General features: G+C 49.2%; 1 protein-coding gene across 2 annotated transcripts in view; it reads right to left on the minus strand.

The window, feature by feature from the left end:
• Positions 1-723: 723 nt before the first annotated feature.
• Positions 724-19,034, minus strand: part of LOC118087457 (transducin-like enhancer protein 1) — a 50,881-nt gene continuing 32,570 nt past the window's right edge. For both annotated transcript variants that reach the window (XM_035120111.3, XM_035120112.3), the window contains exons 9-21: positions 18,841-18,857; positions 15,790-15,894; positions 13,864-13,914; positions 11,698-11,844; positions 10,844-10,979; positions 9,210-9,376; positions 7,648-7,727; positions 6,383-6,632; positions 5,119-5,366; positions 4,594-4,741; positions 3,422-3,572; positions 2,071-2,147; positions 724-1,274 (exon numbers count right to left, since the gene is read on the minus strand). In XM_035120111.3, coding sequence (XP_034976002.2) covers positions 1,167-1,274; positions 2,071-2,147; positions 3,422-3,572; positions 4,594-4,741; positions 5,119-5,366; positions 6,383-6,632; positions 7,648-7,727; positions 9,210-9,376; positions 10,844-10,979; positions 11,698-11,844; positions 13,864-13,914; positions 15,790-15,894; positions 18,841-18,857 — 1,685 coding nt within the window. In that variant the 3' untranslated portion in view covers positions 724-1,166. The remainder of the gene's footprint in view (positions 1,275-2,070; positions 2,148-3,421; positions 3,573-4,593; positions 4,742-5,118; positions 5,367-6,382; positions 6,633-7,647; positions 7,728-9,209; positions 9,377-10,843; positions 10,980-11,697; positions 11,845-13,863; positions 13,915-15,789; positions 15,895-18,840; positions 18,858-19,034) is intronic.

The following is a 19,034-nucleotide window of genomic DNA, read 5'->3' on the forward strand; positions in this document are numbered from 1 at the left end:
AAGCATCAAGATTGAGAGTAACGCTATGTGAATTTACAGAAATTATACAGGAACGGAAATGGCTGCCTGCACACTGGGAACTCTGGCATGGGCAATCCCTCTGTCGACTGTCAGCAGGTCATTTGGAGTTTCAACCGGAAGCCTTTCCCTTCCCTATGTCGGAGATTTGAACCCGCGACCTTCCACATGCTCTCTGTCTCAGACCGCGAGAGCCAAGCCGAGCCTACAAGGGGCCTCGACTGCTGTAGATGACATCCACTTCGGCAATCTCACCCTGAAGGGGACTGCAGTAAAATCCATTCTCATTTCCACAGGGTGCTATAAGCAGGGGTGGGGGGAAAGCGGAGGGCCGGAGGGCCACAGATCACTCTTGTCTGGCCCTTGGGGACTGTCCCCCAGGCCACATGCCCCAGCTATGCTCCTTGAATGTCTTTGCCCGTCTGGAAGAGAACCTTGAGCCACAATATAAGGTCTCTTGCTTGCGTGGGAAGGTGGCATTCATTGACAGCGCAGAAAATTCTGGGATTAAAGGTAAGTCGCATCCCATCGTTCGGAAAACTGCCTTCAGACCTGCCCCTCTCCCTGGAAGCTCCATGAGGAAGGAAGGAAGGAGACAGAAAAGCAGAAAGAGAGAAAGATACACAGAGAAGAGGAGGGAAAGTAAGAAAGAGACGAAGACGGGCAGAGAGAAATCTCCCAAACAAAAGAAACGAGGCCAAGTAGTGCCACAAAACGACCCATCCCGTTTTTATTTTATTTTAAAGATTCTTTTAAAAAAAAGATCAAAACACACAAGAAACAGTTCCAAGGAGTTTAGATTTGAACACACAATTAAGGAGAGAGATTTTTTGGGGGGAGAGGCAACCCTACTCCCTCTTGACCCCACCAAAAAATAAAAATAAAAATTGGATCGGGGAGAATTAAAAGCAGCAGCAGAGTCCTTTTTTTCTGCAAATTCGCGTCTTTTCCCCCTTTCCCTTTTACAAACGCAGGCACACACAGAAACCCTCATCCGCAAAAGGAAGGTGCTTAGCAGGAGAGAGAAAGGGGGTCCAACTTTGCTCTCCGGGGCTAAGTTTGTTTTAAGTGTATTCTTTGGCTGGGGGAAAAAAACACCAGGGGGCTCATCGGCCCCTCTCTCTTTCGGCGAGGAGGCTGGTTTGTCCTCAATACATCACTTCATAGACGGACGCCTTCTTGTCCCCGGAACCAGTGACGATGAACTGGTCGTCGGTGGAAACATCACAGCTGAGGACCGAGGAAGACTCCTTGGACTGAAAGTGTTGTTTTTTTTATTAAAAAAAGGGGGGGGGGAGAGAAAGGATGAATGTTGAAAGGAGGCCAGGTTTGGTTTTCACGAGAGCAGGAGGTCACCGTTCTCGCCCCGAACCTGAGAGCGGCTCAGGAAACAAAACCTTAAAAGTAAAATCCTCCAACAGATGCTAGAAAAGTCGTAATGAACCCAAAGATCATCCATCCCAACCCCCTGCAATGCAGGAATCTCGGCTAAAGCATCCATCGAACCTCTGCTTAGAAGCCTCCAAGGAAGGACAGTGTCCCCCCACCTCCCGAGGGAGTCCGTTTTCCCCGTGCTGAAAATTTATTCCTAATATTGAGTTGGAATTGTCACTGAAAGCAGTGGGTTCGAGTCCTACGCTCCAAAGCAGGAGATAACAAGTTTTCTCCATCCCTCCACATGGCAGCCCTGGAGATATTTGAAGGCGGTTCTCATTATCTCCTCTTTCCCAGGCTAAACATACCCAGCTCCTTCAACCGTTCCACATCAGGCTCGGTCTCTGGAACCTTGACCGTACTCTAGAAAAAGCAACAACTCTCTAATTGTGAACACGGGTGGTACGTGTTGGCATGTCCCCAATACAAAATCTGCCGGGGGCAGGGCGGGGGGGACAGCAGTAAAGGCCAGACAACTTATTTGATCGGAGAAAGGGATATGGGTTAGGGAAGCTAGACAAAACTACCACCAATTCTTAAATGAATTGTTGGCCCACAGCCGCTCTGCATAGGTCCCCTCTCTCACCCACCAGCGGCCTGATCCTGCCTCTCACTTACCTGGAATATGCTGGCCCCGTAGGGTGTTCGCCAAGCGTTCAACAAGTTGTCCTTCCCCGTGCTTACGAACCATTTCCCTGTAAGGGGGGGGGGGAGAGAAAACAGCAAGCTGTTTGCCGCCTCTCAATAATCCCATCTGACTCAAGAGAGACACACCTTCTCCACAAACAGCCCAGGAAGGAGCGGGTTTTTGCCAGCAGAAATGTTCATTCCTTTTATTTCTGATGCTCAGGCAAGGCGTGCCAATGTCTTTTTTTAAAAACAAAGAAACCCAAATACTGTACCGCCCACCAATAAGGAGGGGACAACAAAGAAAAGGGGGGAAGGAAAAGAGGCAGAGCCAAACTTGAGTGTGCTGAAAGGACAGGCTGACTGATGGGGACAAGAAATGGAAAACTGGTGGCGGCCGTGGAATGGAGTGTCCTGCAAGAGGACAATCCAAACTGCGACATTTTGCACCCTGCGTTCTCCTGTGAGTTGGGAGGTTGTTGCCTCTGGCTTGCCTGGAAGGAGAGCTGTGTGGCATAGAAACAGTCTCCACTGACCTTTCTCGCAAGGAAACAGAACCCTGAGTTAAGTGTTCAGGCTTTGTGGTGGTGTGCAACACTGGTGTTAGAAGTGGGTGTTAGAAGTGGGATTCGAGATCCCTGGAACGGCAAGCAAGGATGCTCAGCAACGCTCCTGGAACAATCCAAAGATGCCAGCTAATGGGGCACACTGGAATGGGCCTTATCCTGCAGAAGCACCCATCGGTCTGCCTACTGTTTATTATTGTTGTTGTTTATTACTTATACCCCGCCCATCTGGCTGGGTTTTCCCCGCCACTCTGGGCGGCTTCCAACAAATAACAAAATACCAGTACATTAAAATATCACAGATTAAAAACTTCCCTAAACAGGGCTGCCTTTAGGTGTTTTCTAAATGTCAGGTAGTTGTTCATCTCCTTGACCTCCAATGGGAGGGCGTTCCACAGGGCGGGCGCCACTACCAAGAAGGCCCTCTGCCTGGTTCCCTGTAGCTTTGCTTCTGGCAGTGAGGGAACCGCCAGAAGGCCCTCAGCACTGGATCTCAGTGTCCGGGCTGAACAATGGGGGTGGAGACGGGGGTGGAGACGCTCCTTCAGGTATATAGGACCGAGGCCGTTTAGGGCTTTACCTCTGGTGTGGCCAACCGGGTTGGAGAAGGGTCGTCCTCCCCCGATTTAAAGGTTGCACTTGGCAATTTGAGCTGTTCAGAGTACAAAAAACGATGTCTCTTGCGTAGTTTTATTCCGTGTACCGCACTAAGTTCCTATGATGAAGGGCAGTATATAAATCAACAATAATAATTTTAGGAGAAAGCCCAGGCTTACCGCAGGAGGCGAACTTGAGGGAGAGGACGCAGCTCTCGTGGAGATGGAGCTGGTACTTCTCCGGCTTCGAGACGTGAAGGATCTCGACGTGGCTGCTTTCCATACCGACTGCCAACCACTCCCCTGTGGGGCAGTAACCCAGGGAAAATATCTGGAAGGGAAAAGGGGGGTGGGGACAGGGGAGGCTGAGCCATTAGGGCGAACGGAGCAGTGCAAAACCCATTTCCAGCCTGACTTCTCACTTCAACCTGTCACGAAGTGGCTTTGTCTGCCATTGGCTATAGCGCCACCTACTGGTCAGCTCCCTGCCTCCCGCCCAATCAGGGCTTCAATGAGCACCAGCCATCACTGATGGGGACAGAGGGAAGAGATCTGAAACAGGGCATGGGCCAGAGTTGGGGCCGAGCGGTGGCCACAGTCCCGTGGGTTCCGCAAGCCTCTGCATTAATTTCAGCACCCAACAAGTTTCTAGTCCTCATTCTAGTTGCAACATGGATGGAGGCGAGAACCGAAAATGGAAAGTGGGCCCGAAGGGGGGGTGGGGTGCTGGGCGGATGGTGTAATTATTCCGGTTGTCTGGGATGCAGCGGTTTCTCTCACACGTGCACCCAAGTTTCTAGTCCTTGTTATTATTGACTGGGAACAACCTGCTGAAATCTCCGAGAAACCAGAGTGGATGGAAAGAAGATTCCAGGAGTTTGGGGGTGGGAGTGGGAGTGTAGCACCCCTCTCTGCTCCTCACATTTCTGAATTTTTTTAAGCTAAAGAAAATACTGCAGAAAATCTCCAGGGGGATTTAGCACCTCCCCGTGCCAAAAAGTATTTGGTTTTTTTTTGGGGGGGGGGAGGAATTTATATTTTTTTAAAATGATGTGATATGTATAAAGTTATGCCCAGTGCCAGTAGAAGAGAGAAAGCTTTTTCTCGCTTGTTCATAAATCTAGAAATTGGTAAAACAGTCAGGGAAGTCCTTGATCACACAAAGACTTGTTGACGTATACAGCTCACAGCCACAAGAAAGCGATAGATGCTAACACAGAGGTCTTTTTCAAGAGGGTTGTGGGAGGCTGTGTCTATCATTGGCAACTGTTAATGGCTGCCCAGAGGCCACACCCACTTCAACCAGGTGAGTCTCCTCCCCCTTCTGCCCACTCCTTTGCCCCCCCCCATGCCTGTGAGGTGAAGTCGTGCTGTTGTAGCTGCCGTCCTTCCCGGAGGTCCCAGCACCGCACGGTGTTGTCCAGGCCTCCTGTCCAAAGCTTGGTGCCGTCGTTTGAGATGTCGATGCAACTGGCGCCGTCCGTGTGGCCCTGGAACTGCCTGGAAAGGAAGGGGGTAAAAGGAGAAGTGATTCACCCAATATTCCAGGAATGACAGGTTAGACACGTTGGAATAAGCGAGCCGCTGGGTCTCGCACAGCGCTGGTGCTTTGAAGCCCCAATAGACAGCTGAACTTCGGGCCTTCAAAGCACCATGTGCTATTTTCTGAAAGCACTCAGAACCCCTGACTGGCAAATTAAGTAGTTATTACTTAATGAGGGTGAAAGAGGAGAGCGCGAAATATGGTCTGAAGCTCAACATCAAAAGACTAAGATCATGGCCACTGGTCCCATCACCTCCTGGCAAATAGAAGGGGAAGAAATGGAGGCAGTTTCTCTACACCAGAAGGAGACAGACTGCCAGCAGGCAACACTCACCTAACAAGAGTCTGGTTCTGAAGGTCCCAGACCACAATGTTGCCATCGCTGCAGCAGGAAAAGCAGACCTTGGCATCGGGGCTGATGGCCAGGGCATAGCAGGCCGGGGCAGAGGACGTCAGCTCCGCCTTGATCCGGGGAGTTGGAGCCGCCAGGTCCCAGATGGAGAGGGTGCTGGCCTCCCCACCCACAATCAGACTCCTGCTGTCAGGGAGAAGCTTGCACGACCGGATGTAGTTGTCTCGGTTCTGTAGCAAGGGAGGAAAAGGCTTAAGCAAGCGGCCGGCACCGTTTGGAATGGCAAAAACGGTCAGCGCTAACCCTTGAAGATCGCTAATACAGTCGTACCTCGGAAGTCGAATGGAATCCGTTCCAGAAATCCGTTTCGGACTTCCAAAACGTTCGGAAACCAAAGTGCGGCTTCCGATTGGCCGCTGGAAGCTCCTGCGGCCAATCGGAAGCCCCGTCGGACGTTCCAAAGAATGTTCGCAAACCGAAACAGTCACCTCCGGGTTTGCGGCGTTCGGGAGCCAAAACGTTTGACTTGCAAGGCGTTCAGCATCCAAGGTAGAGGGAATGGCGATATTCCCAGTTTCTTTCATAAGGCAGTAAGCGATAGAAATAGCACACACCGCACAGAACAATCCCACAAGTCTGAATAGGCAAAAGGTTTATTAAATCATGCTTGGAAAATAAAATTGCAGGTGGAGTCATCCTGCTCAGGGCTGGAGCCTGCCAGCCACAACCATTCCATGTCTGCTCCCCCCCCCCCCGGCCATCTGACCCCATTCCAGATACTTCCCATTCCAGCCTTTAAGCAGCTTAAAGTTAACTCCAGGTTACATTATAAAATTCTTAATGGAGTGATTCTGCTGAGGGCTCCAGCCTGCCAGCCACATCCTTTGTCAGAGACTCCATTCCGTGTCCTCTTTCCCCCACCCGACCCCAAACAGAAAGTGAAAATTCTAGGCCCATCCCTCATTAACTGATTAATTTTTAGCGGGTTGCCCCTTCGGGTTTCCCCCCCCCCCTCTTGCACATGGAAAGTGAGAAATGATTGGCGCTCACGCCCGAAGATAGGTGCTAGAAGGAAGGACGATATACTCATTTCTTTTAAAAGACAGGAAGCAATAAAATTGGGAGCCGCAGTACGAAACCATCTTGCAAGGACCATGAGAGCACCCAAGTCCTGGGAGACTCTAGGGATGCACCTGGGAAACCGAGTCACGCAAACCAACGCGCGCACCCCCGTCCTCGTACGTACCAGGCAATCCAGCTGTGCCACGGGGGTCTTGGCACCCGGCTGGGCCACGTCCCACACCTTCACGCAGCCTTTGCCCCCCGTGTAGACGTGCTGCGTGGAATTGCTGATGGTGACGGCGCAGACCACCTCCCCGTGCGTCAGCGTGTGGAGCTGGCGGGCGTGGCGAGGGATGCCCGAGCCGATGAGGGCGTCGGGCGGGAAGGGCACCGGTTGCATCTGCCCGTCGGAGCTGACGTGGAAGGAGTACGCTCTGCAGGGGAAGAGGAGAGCAAGCTTTGTGGAAATGGAACGGCCCCCTGTAGGGTGAGGCCCCCCCCCCCCGAGAGCCAAGGAAGCTGCCGTGAACTGCCATCCCCCTATAATCTTTTCCGGGATTGAACTAAATAACTGCAAGACTTTAAGAAAAGCTCCTTGGAGGTCTGCACCAAACAAGGGAGACCTTGCAAAACGCTGTTGCGGTGTGGGCCTCTCCTGCCCTGCCAGCCAAGCACTTTTCCCATAAACTCCGTTCAAGTCCTCTCTGCCACCCCCCCCCCAAAAAAACCAAACACAGAACTGTCCACACAAGTGGAACCTGTGTGCTCTTCTCAAGGACTCTCCATGTCATTGTTCATGAGACGTTTGGGAACCCCTCACCTCCATCACTCAGCGGTGATGGGAGCTGCAATCTGAAAATCATCAGACTAGAAGAGAAGAACGTTCGGGTTTGCCCATCGGCCAAGAAAGTCACAGGGCGACCTTAAGCCGGTCCCTCTCCCGCTCTCCCTAACCTACTTCGGGAGCTGTTGTGAACCACCATTTATTTAAGGCTAAACAGTTTGCATTTTGAAGCCAGCAGCCCCCAATGATCTTCCGAAGAAAGCAGGGGAACGAAAAAGCAGATGGAAATTCTCAACCTATTATTGTCGCTGTCTGTTAGCTTCAGAGGCTCAGACACGGGAACGCAAAAGGGGGAGATTTTTAGACACTGTTTATTGTTGTTCCTTTGCTTTCGAGGCTCAGCCTGCTCCATTCCAGCCCCGATGAAGCACCCTCTCCCCATAGGGGCACAGGCCGGCCTGTTACTTACGGTTTGCCACCCGGAACAGTTTGCATTTTGAAGCCAGCAGCCCCCAATGATCTTCCGAAGAAGGTGAGGTTTTTAGACATGGTTTATTGCCATCATTGCTTCACTTTCGAGACTCAGCCCTGGGACACCACCCTCCTCAATTCCCAAATTTGGCCCTTGCTGCGCACACAGACCCCCCCCCCACGCCATCACTTACGGCTTTGCTGAAGGTACACCTGCCTGCATCCCTGCTGACAATCCCGGGACCCGCAGGTGAGAGTGAGGGTCGTAGGCAACCTGGTCAGACCAGAGGAGAGGATTTGCTTTGGTTAATAGGCAGCAACGTGAGTTTCACAGAGCCAGCTGGCACTGAATCACTCCGTTCAAAGTGGGAGCTAACTCTTCATTAGCAAAAACGCAGACTTGGCAGAGTGTCATGCCTAATGAGCGGAGCAGCTAATCTCTGGCACGTCTTTCTCCATGGAAATCAGTCAGCAGGGCTGGAAACACCCATCTCCCCACAGTCCCCTCCTTTCCAGGGTTTTTGCCAAGCAATCAGAGACTGCGCCTGCGTGCAGCCAACCTCTCCTCTGCTCTTTTCATGCCTCTTCTGGTTCTGGGAGACCAGCAGGGAAGGGAGCTCGTCGCAGCGACAGTTAAAACAACTATTTGAAAGATCTAGATAATAATTTGAATCAACAACCCAGCAGGGCAGGATTCCTGCGTTGCAGGCGGTTGGGCTAGATGATGATGATGATAATTATTATTATTTATTATTTGTACCCCACCCATCTGGCTGGCTTCCAACAAAGATTTCAAATACATTAAAATGTCACACATTAAAAACTTCCCTAAATAGGGCTGCCTTCAGATATTTTCTAAATGTCAGGTAGTTGTTTATCTCCTTGACCTCCGATGGGAGGGCGTTCCACAGGGAGGGTGCCACTACTGAGAAGGCCCATTGCCTGGTTCCCTATAGCTTTGCTTCTGGCAGTGAGGGAACTGCCAGAAGGCCCTCAGCACTGGACCTAGGTGGGGTCCCTTCCAACTCTACAATTCTATGATAAGCTACAAAAACAGATTGAAACGCAGGCCAATATTCTACATATCTGGTTTGGGCCTGAACACGCGAAAAAATGTTTTCAGCTGGTGTCGAAATAAGCAGGGAGTTTCAAAGTGCTGCCATGCCAAAAGGTCAGTTTCTTACAAATGCAGGATAACGAAAAATGCATCTTCCCAGGGAGAAATGGCTATTTGCCACTTCTCAAGAAGTCATCCCTTATGATGCTACTTCAATCCACCCTCAATTTCACAACCATGAAGACTAGACGCTTTTCAGTTTTAGGTGAAAGGTTTTAATTCAGTGGCAGAATGCTAGTCTTCAACTGGTCCCGGGTGCAATTCCCTGGCATCTCCAGGTTCGGCTAAGCCTGGCACCTGAAAACTTGGAGAGCTGCTGCCAGCCAGTGTATGCAGCACTGGTCTAGATGGGCTTCAACTCGGGTATGACTTTTCAGCTCGGGTATGACTTAGCTTTCGTTCAGAATCATGAGGACTGGAACCTTGCATTTAGCTTTGAGGAAGCGCTGTGGCTCATTGGCAGTCTTGGCTCAACCCGCAGCATCTACAGGCTGGGCTGAGCACGTCCCCCCTGCTCGAAATGCTGGAGAGATGCTGCCAGCCAGTGTAGGCAGCACTGAGCTAGATGGAGCAAGGATCTGGCTCAGCATAGGGCAGCCCCCTCTCGTTCCCCTAAGCCGCAATGGCCAAAACACTCACCAGAGGGGAGCGCCCGTAGCTAGCCGCCCCATTGAGCTGGGGGGTTACCAGGTGCAGCCCCGCGTAGGCCCCTGCGCTCGCCATGTCGCCGTTGACAGACGCGTGTGCCACGTTGAAGGCGGCTTGGTAAGAGCTCTGGACGGTGAGTGGATTTCGCAGGCTCAGGGCTGCGAAAGTGGAAGAAAAGGATCAAGGAATAGATCAGGCATCCCCAAACCTCGACCCTCCAGGTGTTTTGGACTACAATTCCCATCTTCCCTGATCACTGGTCCTGTTAGCTAGGGATCATGGGAGCTGTAGGTCAAAACATCTGGAGAGCCGCAGTTTGGGGATGCCTGGAATAGATAGACAGACAGACAGACAGACAGACAGATGGATAGACAGACAGATCCAGCAGCTACGATATGTGACTCTGTTGCTCAATTTGACCCTTTTCACGCTTTCCAAACACTCAGCTCCATGAAAATTCACTTATCCAAACACGAAGCATTAGTACCACAGCCTTGCTATATACATGGCAGATTCCGATATCCAAACGGGACATTTCTTTAAACTTATTTGCTTGCCTTTTGCTGATCGGCTGAGGAATGGAGGGAGGGAGTGTAAACAGATAAATCAGAGGAAATTTCCTCAGGGGGTGTTCTTGGGGGGTCATGTGTGTGTGTGTGTGTGTGTGTGTCTCAACATTCCATGGTCAGGAACGGATTAGAATTTTCCCCATAGGGATCAATGGAAATCGTCGACTCATGATTCAAACTACAAGAAAGAAGATTCCACCTAAACATTAGGAAGAACTTCCTGACAGTAAGAGCTGTTCGGCAGTGGAATTTGCTGCCAAGGAGTGTGGTGGAGTCTCCTGCTTTGGAGGTCTTTAAGCGGAGGCTTGACAGGCACATGTCAAGAATGCTTTGATGGTGTTTTCTGCTCGGCAGGGGGTTGGACTGGATGGCCCTTGTGGTCTCTTCCAACTCTATGATTCTATGATGCGAACGCTCATGCAATGAACAATTTCCAGGGAACACATTGCATTCGGATACCAGGACATGGTTTCTGCAACCAATTGTGGTGTTTTACGTATTGCAACCTTGCTGTTAGTTTTGTCGATGGTAGCTTAGTAAGGATTTGTGGCAATTGTTAGGAGTGAATTGTCTGTTCAGTTAGTATTTGCTGGTATCTTGAGAGTTGATTTCACAGCGCCTTCTTATATTCTAATGGATTATTAGGATATAATAATAAGCACTCCATTAAACACATCCACAGCGAGGTTTAATTGGGCGAGTGCTTCACACAGCAGTTTAGCAAGCTGTTCTTGTGGAGATCTTTTGCTGCTCTGTGAAGCACACAGCGGCTTTGCAAACTTCACAGTGCCTCTGCCTCCGTTAAAAAGTTCGCCTGGGCTCCCTGCCCTGCTTGCTTTCTCTCTCTCTTTCCTGCCTGCTGCTCGTCACACTGGAGTTGGGGTGGCCCCCTACTGGTCGGCCGCAGGAACTGCAGCATGATGACAGCCTTACATCCTTATGTCTATAGGAAGAAAAAGCCAAAAGGACTCGAAGGCCAGTTTGACAGCAGTTCACATACCTCCCCACTCTTCCCTGCCCAAATCACAGACCCGCTTCCGACCCCCCCCCAATTACCGAGAGATTCCACCGTCTGCTTTGCGACCCCTGGACGGAGCTGCGGCGTGCTGCTGCTTGAGGATCCCGGCGCCGTCCCTTCGCCTTGGGAAGTCGGGGTGCTGGACTTCAAACCGGGTGTGCCCGCTTTCTCTACCTGGAAGGTATTACTGCTTTAATTTCATTTATTTTCACCTCTGCCCCATCCCTTTCTCAGAGAAGCTCGGGGAGAGCGGACAAAGTCCTTCCCACTCTTAAAAGAAGAAAAAATCATGACGACAACTGAGGTCTAGCTCGGTGTGTGTGTATGTATGTTCTAGTGGTTGTCTCTCTGCGAGATGTGAGGTGGCAGGGCCTTCTCGGTAGTGGCACCCTCCCATCAGATGTCAAGGAAATAAACAATGGTGCAGGCTTTTAGAAGACATCTGAAGGCAGCCTTGTACAGGGAAGTTTTTAAGGTTTGATGCTTTACTGTGGCTTCATAATTTGATGGAAGCAAATTTATCATATTATAAATATAATGTAATAATTAGCTGGAGGCACCAAACATGATGAGATTCAAACATCTGAAGATCCGTCTGTTCCGACCAGCTCTGCTGGATTCTTACGGTGCTTTCAAAGTTCAAGGTGTCACTATAAGAGTGTAAAGCCCTTCGCAACTCGGGACCACTTTACCTGCGAGGTTATTTTCCTACTCTAAGCAGCATATAAACGTACGAAATCTTTCAAGCAAAACAAAAGCCCAAGCGTTCGTGGAAACAGTACGAGAATGGGCTGCTCTGTGCCTCAATTGTCGGGGCTCACCCTCCCCCAAAATGATCCCTGGATCCCCTGAACGCAGGAAGGACATAGATCCCCCGAAATTACACACGTACCGTGACCACCTCCTTGGTGATCCGGGGTGGGGAGGAGCTGCAAGATGCGGGGCTCAGCTGTATAGCGTCCTTCCTCTGCAGGGAGATTTTATCGACCCCGTTTTCCCGGGAGGAGAAGGAGTTGACGCTGTGGGGGGAGGAGGGATCCTGGTATGGGGAAAACAGAAACAGACACACAAAGAGAGAGAGAGAGAGAGAGAGAGAGAGAGAGAGAGAGAGAGAGAGAGAGAGAGAGAGATGTATCAGAGGTTCTTTCCAACTCCATAATTCCTGCTCAGAGAATAGCTATCCACATTCTGCAGCCCTCAAACAAAGTTCTCAGCAGCCAATATCGGTGCATCGAACGAGCAAAACGGACTTCGGCTTGTGAAGCAGGGCTAACCCGGCTTCTGGTTTCGGCCTGCGGCTCCCACTCCCCAAAATTTGCTCCAGAGGATCAGGGTTCCTCCAAGAAGACATGGAGGCCGGGGGACACGGGGATGCTGTAGGGTGGAAGAGAACCCGTTTGGTTATCACAATTCCTGCCCCATCCTTCCTTCAAGGCTGAGTAAGCAGTTCCCCGCTCCTTCCCAGTTTAATCCTCACACAACCCTGCAAGGGAGGCAATGCTGAAAAGCAAAAGGTCCACGCTTTTGGGGCACCCACTACTTAGGCTGGTGGGAGAACTTCGGGGCAGAGAAGGGGGCAAATTTTGCACATGGACCTCAGGTTCCTTGTTGTCTTCCAGCTCATCACTCCACCAAGAAGCAGTGCCATTCTGGGTTTTGGGGTGTGTGGCGGGGTGTGTGTATGTGTGTAGAGAACGGCACCCTGCCTTTTATCGAAAGGGCATTCGAAAAAAGTTTTTGCATGTTTGATTCCTTGTTTATTTGCAGGTGCTTTACTTCACGATTTCCCCCTTGCTCCACAACAATTTTTTTGGACGCTTCTCGATCATCAGTATCTGAACTGCGATTTTTAATATATATATTTTGGCCTTAGATAATTGGCTATCGGGCAAGCTTTTCTTCAAGGGTGCAGAAGCGTGCCTGAACACAGGAAACGCCCGCGAAGATCATAGCTTACTGTCATTTAAGTAACTTGGAAATATCGATACGTGCAATTATTTGATGAAGATATATGAGGTCCAGCTCTGAGGACCTTCTGGCGGTTCCCTCACTGTGAGATGTGAAGTTACAGGGAACCAGGCAGAGGGCCTTCTCAGTGGTGGCGCCCGCCCTGTGGAATGCCCTCCCATCAGATGTCAAGGAAATAAACAACTATCTGACGTTTAGAAGACACCTGAAGGCAGCCCTGTTTAGGGAAGTTTTTAATGACTGATGTTTTAATGTACAGTATTTTTAATCTTTTGTTGGAAGCTGCCCAGAGTGGCTGGGGAAACCCAGTCAGATGGGCGTGGTATAAAGAATATATTTATTATTATTATTATTATTATTATTATTATTATTATTATTATTGGAAAGCCTCATGGTGTGTGATTTCATTTCCAGAGTTACGAAAGCCATCATTGAAGCTGCGAGCCCGGAAAGGGACAGCTTAAAGCGATAGAAAGAACACTTTTAAAGTAGCTTGAACTTCATTTAAAGCATTCGAAAACATGTAGCTCACAACGAGACAAGATAGAAATCATGATGTATTATTGTTAAGAGGCAACTCCGCTTGTGAAGAAGGTTCAAAACAAGTTACAAACCTGGGGAACTTGCCGCAGAAGCAGCTGCAAATAAACAAGGAATCGAACAAGCAAAGACTTAATCTTTTTTAATGCAGTTTTTTGGGCATGTGTTCTGCAGCGAATAGTGCATTTACCTCTTTTTTGTATAATTGCTTTTATGGAAAGGGGGCAAAATGGGGGTTGGGCTGGAAGGAAGGAAACAGTTGCTGTCTCGATAAAGAGCTGCTGTGCCGTTATATCTGCCATTTCCTAAAAAGACGAAATGAGACAGAAGCGGACCCCCTCCATCCCAGGGCAGTCCCCACCCATCCAGCCTGGGTGCTGACGGCGCCAAGTTTGCAGGTTCGATCCCCTGCGAATTCCTGCATTGCGAGGGGTTGGACTAGATGCCTCTCGGGGTCCCCCTCAACTCCACAATTCTATCTCTGCTGCCCTTTTTCTTATCTCTCTCGCACCCTAGCCCAGAGTTTGCCCACAAGAAGCTCTATACGCACGCAAAGCTCGTCAACCACCAAATTTTCTTCGCTCTTGTCTCCGTCGCTGCCCTGTAATGCAAAGGGGGAAATGAAGGCTGTGGGAGGCTCCCCCCAAAACCAGCTCTGTGAATTCGTTACACTAAATAGTTTCAATAAATGTGCGATTACAGTGGTACCTTAGTTCTCAAACGCCTTGGTTCCCAAACGCCGAAAACCTGGAAGTGTTCCAGTTTCCTAACGTTTTTCGGGAGCCGATCGTCCGATGCGGCTGTCGGCTATTGTTTCCGGGGCGCCTGCACCAATCAGAAGCTGCGCCTTGGATTTCGAACATTTCAGAAGTCAAATGGACTTCTGGAAAGGATTAAGTTTGGCGCTTTTGTTTTTGCTATTTATTTTTTGTTTTGCGTTTTTGCGGCTTTTTCAGTGTTTTCGTGGCTGTGTGGAACCCAGTTCAGCTACTGATAGATAGATAGACTGTGTGTCTGCGGAAATGGATAAAAGCCCCCCCCCCCACTCCAAACAATGACTATCATCATTGCAGGTAAGAAAAAAAATAATCATTTTAATTTTTATCATCTACAATACTGTCTTATTTATTTTATAGTACAGTACATTGATTACCAACCTAGCAGTTCGAAAGCACATCAAAGTGCAAGTAGATAAATAGGAACCGCTACAGCGGGAAGGTAAACGGCGTTTCCATGCGCTGCTCTGGTTCGCCAGAAGCAGCTTTGTCATGCTGGCCACATGACCTGGAAGCTATACGCCGGCTCCCTCGGCCAATATTGCGAGATGAGCGCGCAACCCCAGAGTCGGTCACGACTGGACCTAATGGTCAGGGGTCCCTTTACCTTTACCTTACATTGATTACTGCTTTCATTTTAGGGATCAATGGTCTTGTTAAGATAGTAAAAATCATGTTAAATTGCTGTTTTAGGGCTTGTTTTTAGAAGTCTGGAAGGATTAATCCGTTTTGCATTGCTTTCCATGGGAAAGCACGCCTTGGTTTTGGAACGCTTTGGTTTTGGAACGGATTAAGTTTGAGAACCAAGGTACCGCTGTAATTGTCACTGTTATGCAATTCATGCCTTCCTGAGAGCATGTTGTGCAAACCGCTATTCTGAACAAGGCTTTTTGTAGGTTAGGGGGCAAGGGGGAACCAAGGGGGCAGGGTGTCCCCCCAAAAAAAGTTCAGGAACCACTGGGCTAGAAGACCCCGTCACCCACCTGGTTCCCATATAGAGGCTTTGTAAAACTACAATCCAGCTCCGGTCCTCAGCAAGGTCAAAACATTTGGCCTAAAAGCACCCTGCCAAATTTGAAAAACTGTTTTTCCTCAACTCCAGATGCGTAGAAGCAGGGCGGGGGTTCCTCAGTACCAGGGGGGGGGGTCACTGCACATGCCCAGAAGCACCCGTTTAATGTAAACAGTGTTTTTTTTAATTATCACTATTCTTCTTTCCTCGTAGAAATTTAAATCCATGCATGAGACCAAGCTGCCCCTGATCGGGGAGCCCCTTCCGTCTTCCTCTAGGCAGGCAACTTATTGTTTTAGATTATTATGTAACGGCACAAAGGGTCAGTAACAGCGTCTAGCTGTTAACCAGAAGGTTGGTGGTTCGAGCCCATGCAAGTTGTGGGCGGGACTTCCCTTCAAACTCGACAGCTCCATGATTCTATTAACATGGGTTCCCCAGCTCCCTCCCCCTTTTATCCTCACAACAAGATTGAGCTGAGACAGAGTAACCGGCCCAACGTCGCACCCAGTGAACTTCGTGGCTGGGTGGGGATTTGAACCCAGGGCCTCGTCAAACACTCTTAATGGTTATGCCACACTAGCATATTTGGTGCCATGGTATGCCATTCCGCCCCGCCCCCCAGGAGCACACTGTGGTGTGTGCCTAGTTTTCCATTCCCCAAGCCCCCAAACCCAGCCCGGCGTACGTAGTCTGTGGCATATTCCTTCTCCTCCGTTTTCCTCTTTTTGCTGCTGTTCAAATACTCCGAAATGGCTCGCATTCGTTCCCCGTTGGACAGCGCTAAGGAACTCTGGGGAAGGAGGGAAGAGAAGCAGGCGTCTGTTTTAGTATTTCAGTTGTCGCACCTGCCCCCCCCCCCCCGTGAAAAGCCCCCGCATCAGACGTCAAGGAAATAAACGTCTATCCGGGTGTTTTAATACTTTGGTGGAATCTACGTATGTATAAAAAAACCGCTGTGAAAATACTTTGAAAAAAACGTTTGAAAAATATATATTGCATTTCCCATTAGCTCGTCACCGCCATCTACTGTCACATTCGTATAATGCTCTTAAAACTTTGCATTTACAGCTGTATAGCCGAGTGCCCCTGTTGAAAGCTGCGCAGAGTGGCTGGGGCAACCCAGTCAGAGGCGCGGCACATAAAAAACAAAAGCATTACTATTATTATTTCTTTTTATGTTTTATACCAGACTTTTAGAAGACACCTGAAGGTTCAGTTCTTGCTGTCATTTCCAGGCGACACTGGGAATGTATTCTGGTATGAAAAGCCAGAATTAAGATTGCCGGAAGAAATATCAACAACCTCAGATATGCTGATGACACAACCTTGATGGCAGAAAGTGAGGAGGAATTAAAGAACCTTTTAATGAGGGTGAAAGAGGAGAGCGCAAAATATGGTCTGAAGCTCAACATCAAAAAAACTAAGATCATGGCCACTGGTCCCATCACCTCCTAGCAAATAGAAGGGGAAGAAATGGAGGCAGTGAGAGATTTTCCTTTCTTGGGTTCCATGATCACTGCAGATGGTGACAGCAGTCACGAAATTAAAAGATGCCTGCTTCTTGGGAGAAAAGCAATGACAGGCCTAGACAGCATCTTAAAAAGCAGAGACATCACCTTGCCTACAAAGGTCCGTATAGTTAAAGCTATGGTTTTCCCAGTAGTGATGTATGGAAGTGAGAGCTGGACCATAAAGAAGGCTGATTGCCAAAGAATTGATGCTTTTGAATTATGGTGCTGGAGGAGACTCTTGAGAGTCCCATAGACTGCAAGAAGATCAAACCTCTCCATTCTGAAGGAAGCCAGCCCTGAGTGCTCACTGGAAGGACAGATCCTGAAGCTGAGGCTCCAATACTTGGGCCACCTCATGAGAAGAGAAGACTCCCTGGAAAAGACCCTGATGTTGGGAAAGATGGAGGGCATAAGGAGAAGGGGACGACAGAGGACGAGATGGTTGGACAGTGTTCTCGAAGCTACGAACATGAGTTTGACCAAACAGCGGGAGGCAGTGGAAGACAGGAGTGCCTGGCGTGCTCTGGTCCATGGGGTCACCAAGAGTCGGACACAACTACCGTGTTTCTCATATTATAAGACATGTCTTATATTTATTTTTTCCTCAAAAAAACACACTATGGCTTATTTTCAAGGGATGTCTTATTTTTTTCCTCCTCCTCCTGCCGCGTCCGGCATTGCTGCTGCGCCTATCACTATGTCTTATTTTCGGGGTATGGCTTATATTCCTTGAATGCTTAAAAATCCTGCTATGGCTTATTTTATGGGCATGTCTTAAAATATGAGAAACAGGGTAAATGACTAAACAACAACAACAAGGGAAGCTGTGACCATCCCAGATGTAGTTAGACCAGCGTTTCTCAACCGCTGTTCCGCTGGCTGGTGTGCCGCGACGTGCGGCGATGAGAAGGGCGATTTGCATTGTCACGTGCCTGGCGGCCGCCAATAAACAACACTGACCCGCCGGAAAGCAATATTTCTCCTCCTCTTTCCCAAAGCTCAGTGCAAACGAGCCTGGCGGCCGCCAATACACAACCCTAACCCGCCGGAAAGCAATATTTGGCAAGTGTTTCTTACAGTCATAATTATAATATAGGGCGGCACAGAGTTAAATTTTTTAACCTTTTTAATGGTGGTGTGCCTCGTGATTTTTTTCACGGAACAAGTGTGCCGTGGCCCAAAAAAGGTTGAGAAACACTGAGTTAGACTCCAGATCCCATGAGTCTCAGCCAGCGAGCTCAGTGGTGAGAGATGATGGGAGCTGTAGTATATCAGCTTCTGGAGAGCAGCAGGTTACACACGCCCCCCTCCCCAAATTTCACAATGTATATAAAACAGGCGGAACAATTATAAGAACAGACAAACATTAAAAGCTGAAAAACGAAACTATGAAGAAGGCACGTAGAATGTGTACCGTGGCACTTGGGTTAAAATAACAAAGCCCAAGTTAGGGCGATCAACAGTATTAGATTATAGCTCCAGATTTGCCAGAGGTGGCGAGGGTTGCTTGAAGCAACTAGCATTTGAAAGCGTCGCTGCCTCCAGCCATGGACGCAGAGCAAAGCTTTCGTTCATCCTCTTTCCTCCCTGAATCTGCCTAATCCTTTTTTGAAAGCCATGCAATCTGGCGGCCCACCCATGGCTCCTGCAGCAGTGAGTTCCATAGTTCAACCGCGCAAAGAATGACTTTCTTTTTTCTGTCCTGATACTTTGGCAGCAGCACCCCCTCCCCCAAATATATATATATATATATATATATATATATATATATATATATATATGAAACCCAAATAGGATGGGGCAACAAGATTTGCATGCCCCCACCCAACAAGAAGGGGGGTTGTCACGTGCTCAATGCCCCCCCTCCCGGGAAAAAAACAAGGGAGGGGGAAACAACGTTTTCAAAAGCGCAAATTGGCTGCCTCCCAAACCCTTACAGCAAATGTTTTGTTCAATGGGCTTTTCCCACTGATTCTTCTCCATCTCTCCCTCCCCCCCCCCAGCTCCAAACACATACAGAGCTTTAAAAATAAAATAAAGGGGGGGACCCCAGACGCTCTCCAAAACGCACGACGCCCCCCCCAAATTATTCATCTCTCTGTTTAGAAGTGATTTCTCGAGCAAAGGGGGGAAAGAAAGGGGCGTCTCTACAGCTAAACAATTGCGGGGAGCGCGAAGGATTGAAGAATGGAAGGGAAGGGGGAGCAGGGGGGAAAGAGACTTACGGGACCTGGGTCTCTCTCTGTCGCCATGGCAACATGGATCAGCAACAGCGAAGGATGGAGAGAGAGAGAGAGAGAGAGAGAGAGAGAGATTTCAGTATCTCAAAAACAGCCACAATTGTGCAGGCATGCACACACAAAAATAACAGCAGAATTGATACAGGTGAAACTTGGGAAATTAGAATATCGTCGAAAAG

The sequence above is a fragment of the Zootoca vivipara genome, chromosome 6 (assembly GCF_965207765.1).
Source record: "Zootoca vivipara chromosome 6, rZooViv2.hap1.1, whole genome shotgun sequence".
Classification (NCBI taxonomy): domain Eukaryota; kingdom Metazoa; phylum Chordata; class Lepidosauria; order Squamata; family Lacertidae; genus Zootoca; species Zootoca vivipara.